Source organism: Notothenia coriiceps, unplaced genomic scaffold (genome assembly GCF_000735185.1).
Source record: "Notothenia coriiceps isolate Sejong01 unplaced genomic scaffold, NC01 NC01_scaffold00011693, whole genome shotgun sequence".
Lineage (NCBI taxonomy): Eukaryota > Metazoa > Chordata > Actinopteri > Perciformes > Nototheniidae > Notothenia > Notothenia coriiceps.
The window spans coordinates 3,803-8,692 of NW_011344394.1; the positions used below are offsets into that span (position 1 = coordinate 3,803).

A 4,890-nucleotide genomic window follows, 5' to 3' on the forward strand; every position below is an offset into this window, starting at 1 on the left:
TTAGCGGTGGTGACGTGAAGTCATGTGACCGTGCTGTAGTTCCTTTATAGCCCAACATTAGCCTCCTTTAGCTTAGCGGTGGTGACGTGAAGTCATGTGACCGTGCTGTAGTTCCTTTATAGCCCAACATTAGCCTCCTTTAGCTTAGCGGTTGTGACTTGAAGTCATGTGACCGTGCTGTAGTTCCTTTATAGTCTAATGTTAACTTTTTACTTCTGGCAATTGCATTGACGATTAAAAAATCATAAAAGTGGTGATGAATTTCGTTACTGCTTTTTCATATAATGTCAAAATGTTAATATACATAAAACCTCACAATGACTGAATGTGTCCATGTTTCTTGTCCAGGCATCATAAAGGTGGGCCGCTGGAACCCGATGCCGATCCACTTCCTGACGGACGCTCCTGAAGCCACGGTGGCCGACATGCTGATGGAGGTTTATCACATGGTCACTCTGCGCATCCAGCTGCAGAGGTCAGAGTGAGTGCTCATATCTCCCCTACACACACATTCACATCTAGAATCATTCTGTAGGTTTCAGTACGGCTGCACGGTTTGGAAATAAGTGTGAATATGTTGACTGATGTTGCTTTTGAGAAATGGTTAACAGGGGTTGGACTGATTGAAAGATGTATTCTAAAGGCTTTTTAAAAAACATATATTTTAATTGTTACTTGTTTAGGGTGTAAGGGTTTAAATACCGGACCTTTAACATGTCAGTGTGTTTCATCATATTACATTTTTCCCAGAAAAAAAAGTTATACTTGCAAATAAAATATATAAACTAGAGTAGTTGATGAAGAAACCGTTTCATCACGTATATTATGTCATGCCAACTCACACAATCATGCATATATATGAACGTAGATATAAGAGGATCTGTGCCAAACAAAGATATTTAAGCGGGTAGAGTACAATTAGTATGACGGGAAATCTCTGCAACCCGACAATTCAGAATAATATTTACACACATCTTTCTGTAAACAAAAATTGCATTAGCCAATGTCGCAATTTGAATGTAGCTCGAACACAATAATACATCTAAAAATGACTACAACAACTAATATTGATTGTTTTTGGGGGTACATTTTTGATATTTTTTGCAGTGTGAAAGTCACTTAGGTTAATCTCTTCACAACTCATAGACATAGAAGTTAACAAAGAGTGAATTCTGAATAATATTTACACATACTTTGGCTGTTATATGAATATTGCACCAGCCTGATTTGTGATTCCGACAAAATGTCGATAACTCGTGTAGCTTCAGATTTCAGTATAGGATAAACTAGAAAGTAGGGCTGCTCAATTAATCGTATTTTAATCGCGATTACGATGATGGCTTGCAACGATTACAAAAACAACGTAATCGAAATAAAACGATTTTTTTTAAATTATTAAATTTTTATTTTTTTTATTGGTTTTTCAGTTGAATTATACTTAAAGTTCAGGGTAATCAACTGTTAAAAACATACTGTTCAAATTTTTTTTCTCCAATAAATTCATGTATTCAAAGTCAATGGATAATCGTTTTTAATAATCGTGATATCAATTATTGACCCAAATAATCGAGATTATGATTTTTGCCATAATCCAGCAGCCCTACTAGAAAGTAACATTGAATTGTGAACCTGTGGAAACCTCTCACTGATTCAGACTCTCGGTCCGCTGGGCGACTGATGTCATTGCAGCTGATTGCAGTTTAAGAATTTACCATATCTATCAAATTTGCAAAGCGGCGATATTGAAACTGTAAACAACCCGCTGGGGATTTATCTATTATCTGCGAGAGTCCGCGTGCCAGGAAAACAAAGAGTGAAGCCGGGTCCTGATGGACAGATAAAAGCCAGATAAACTCCAGATGAGAGGAGTTTTATCGTTATTGTCCTGGAACATACCAGCCAGGTTTGTTTACATGTTTGTGTGTGCGTATCCATGGCGATGGATGAGGTCTGGCACACTTTGTGCTCAAGAGTAGAAATGATTCATTTTGAGGTTAAAATATAAAACAGGGAGATTGTGGGGAGATACAGGAAGTGGAGGGTTTGAGGTTAATACAGGATGTGTGTGAGGTCAGAGGGGTTAGGGCTTCATTCGGGGTTCATTTAGGATTAAAGGAAACGTTTAATGAGAACATGGATGTCACTCTGGTGTCTGTACTGTAGTTAGCTTAGCTTAGCATAAAGACTTGAAACAGGGGGGAACTGCTTGCCTGGCTCTGTTTCAAGGAACAAAATCAATCTAAAAACACTTTAAACCTAATCTTCAAACTACTACATACTATTTCTTTTAATATGTGTTTGATTGTTAAAAAGATGATACATTATAGGATAGTAAAATAGAAAAGTTATTGTAAATTATTTTAATTATTTGGGATTTAATTGTTCTTTTGATTTATTTCGCTTCCTTTAGATAATCTAAGCTGTTTCCTGTTCTAATGCTAAGCTAAGCTAACAGGTTTGTGGCTCTCCGAACCGCCATAAAAACTCCAAACACACAAGATTTGTAGATATCTTTTCATATAAATCTCTCAGAAAAAGTGAAAGCGCAATGCCCACAATATCAAACTCTTCCTTTAATTGTCACTGTTGTTTTTGTGTTGATGTTTAGTGCTGTTGTTTCTCTATTTGTTTATTTAAAACTTGTCTGACTTCGGTGTGTGTGTTTTTTGTTTCAGTTTTTCAAAGATGGAGGACCTCCCCTCTGAACAGTGGAACCACACGACGGTGAGGAACGCTCTCAAAGATCTGCTGAGGGAGATGAACCAAAGCACTCTGGCCAAAGAGTGTCCGCTGTCACAGGTAACAACAACAACAACAACAACAACAACAACAACAACAACAGAAACCGAAACCTCAACTAAGAGAAGTGCTTGTCCAATCAATAACCCTTTATATCTACTCTTGAGAATAATGTTCATAATACAAGTTTATTAATAAGTTGTTCAAAGTCAACCAGGAACTGTTGAATTAAATCGAAACTAAACTCTTTAGTTAAAAATACATAATTTAAAGGGACATTTAAGCTATTTAATGTCAGACATATGTGAGTTGTAATACAGTGTCCCTCTTGCTTATATTAAAATGTTCTCTTATAAGTTTTATTTAGTCTTGATTTGAAACATCTCTCTCACTGATTAGACCAACACATGTCCCGACTAATGACTAAAGTCAGCTCTCATGAGAAAAACATTTCAAATTAATCCTACATTGCTTATTGCTACATTTTAATCAAACTCCACCCCACAGAATGAAGCAGTGTCTCCTCAATTATGTTCAACTCCCCAGCTGCATGTTCAGCCCTCTATGCTGCTGTGTCAGATTTATGTGTGTGTGTGTGTGTGTGTGTGTGTACTGTGTTTAAATGCAGCTCTGGTGTTGATCGCAGCTTCAATTGTAAGCATGTGTGTGTGTGTGTGTGTGTGTGTGTGTGTGTGTGTGTGTGTGTGTGTGTGTGTGTGTGTGTGTGGAGATTCCCTCTCTGCACTGACTCCAGTTTCCATGGGTGGCTTCAAATCATGATTCATGTTTGTCTATTTCTTGTGTGTGTGTGTGTGTGTGTGTGTTTATGTGAGCCATGAGGTTGTTGCGTGAGTGTAAGCATTTAATATTATACTGGTTATTAATTATCTTCGCCCTCTCTGTCTCTCAGAGTATGATTTCCTCCATCGTGAACAATTCCTACTACGCCAACGTCTCCACCGCCAAATGCCAGGAGTTTGCTCGTTGGTACAAGAGATATAAAAACATGAAAGGTGAGAAAAACTACTTATTTTAAAGAGGCCCTATTATGCTTTTCTAAAGGCCTTAGAAGTGAGGGTAATAGGACCCTTTAAACGCTCTTTCAGTTCACAGATAGTTTCCAACGTGAAGTAAGGACCGACAACAAGAAAAGTGCAAATGTATACATTAGAAAGTATAAATATAGTTGCGAATCCAAAATATACTCTATGCCAAAGTTAGAATAATTTGTGATGGTTACCAAACATAAATATGTACAATATTTAAACTCAAGTACAGGTTGTCCATGATAATGTCCAATATGTTGCACATGATGTCGTAAATCAAATTTTACTGATGATAATCCAGAGGTCACAAAATGATTCTTGGGGTAGGTAATAATAAAAGAACAAACTATTTTTGGGTCTTTTCTTTAATATTTGCTTTAGTTTTAAGAATATTTCCCCTCTAGACATTATTTAAATTAACTACAAACAATCTGAGGATGAAAAATGAGCCTTCTGCTGAATATGCAAGTATCATTAGTCAATAGTTTGACCGCAGAATCATTTGTAATTTCTGATTTAACAACAGAATCCCAATGCTGATAGACTCTAGCGGCATGCAAACTTCTTACCAAAGAAACTCCAACTCATGTCTGTTTGTAATCACATTGCTAGAAAACTCCACTTCCTCTTAAAACACACCATGAAGCTAGATTTAAAGGTTAAAGTCACCACATAGCTGTGCCTTTAGATCACATGTGTCAAACTCGAGGCCCGGGGGCCAAATCAGGGCCGTGGTGGATTTAATTTCGGTCCTCAGGATAATTTCTAATTCCTATTAGATCTGGCCCGCCGGTATATTGCACGCACACCTTCACTCCATCCTGAGGGTCTCCTCAGCTCAGAGCCTGAGCCCAAACATTGATGACCTTGCACCCAAGATGAGATGCCAAGTATCTGAGCTAGCATCACAGAGCAGCACACTGAGTTTAATGGATGCTTCCTTCTGGACTTTCTCTCTCACGACAACAGGGCATGTTTGGTTTCTCTTTGAGGGAAATAGTTTTCTTGAAGCTGTTGTTGGCCTGTGGGAAAATGTAATCATAAGAAATGACTGGAAAAGCTGCAGATAGAGCCATAAGAAATGAATGAACTGATTATTTAATGT

General features: G+C 37.6%; 1 protein-coding gene across 1 annotated transcript in view; it reads left to right on the forward strand.

The window, feature by feature from the left end:
* LOC104946967 (DNA-binding protein SATB2-like) overlaps positions 1-3,752 on the forward strand; it is a gene marked incomplete at its 3' end in the record, with an annotated part of 7,428 nt that extends 3,676 nt beyond the window's left edge. The window contains exons 2-4 of the mRNA XM_010772885.1: positions 349-481; positions 2,676-2,799; positions 3,650-3,752. Coding sequence (XP_010771187.1) covers positions 349-481; positions 2,676-2,799; positions 3,650-3,752 — 360 coding nt within the window. The remainder of the gene's footprint in view (positions 1-348; positions 482-2,675; positions 2,800-3,649) is intronic.
* Between the last annotated feature and the right edge of the window lie 1,138 nt (positions 3,753-4,890).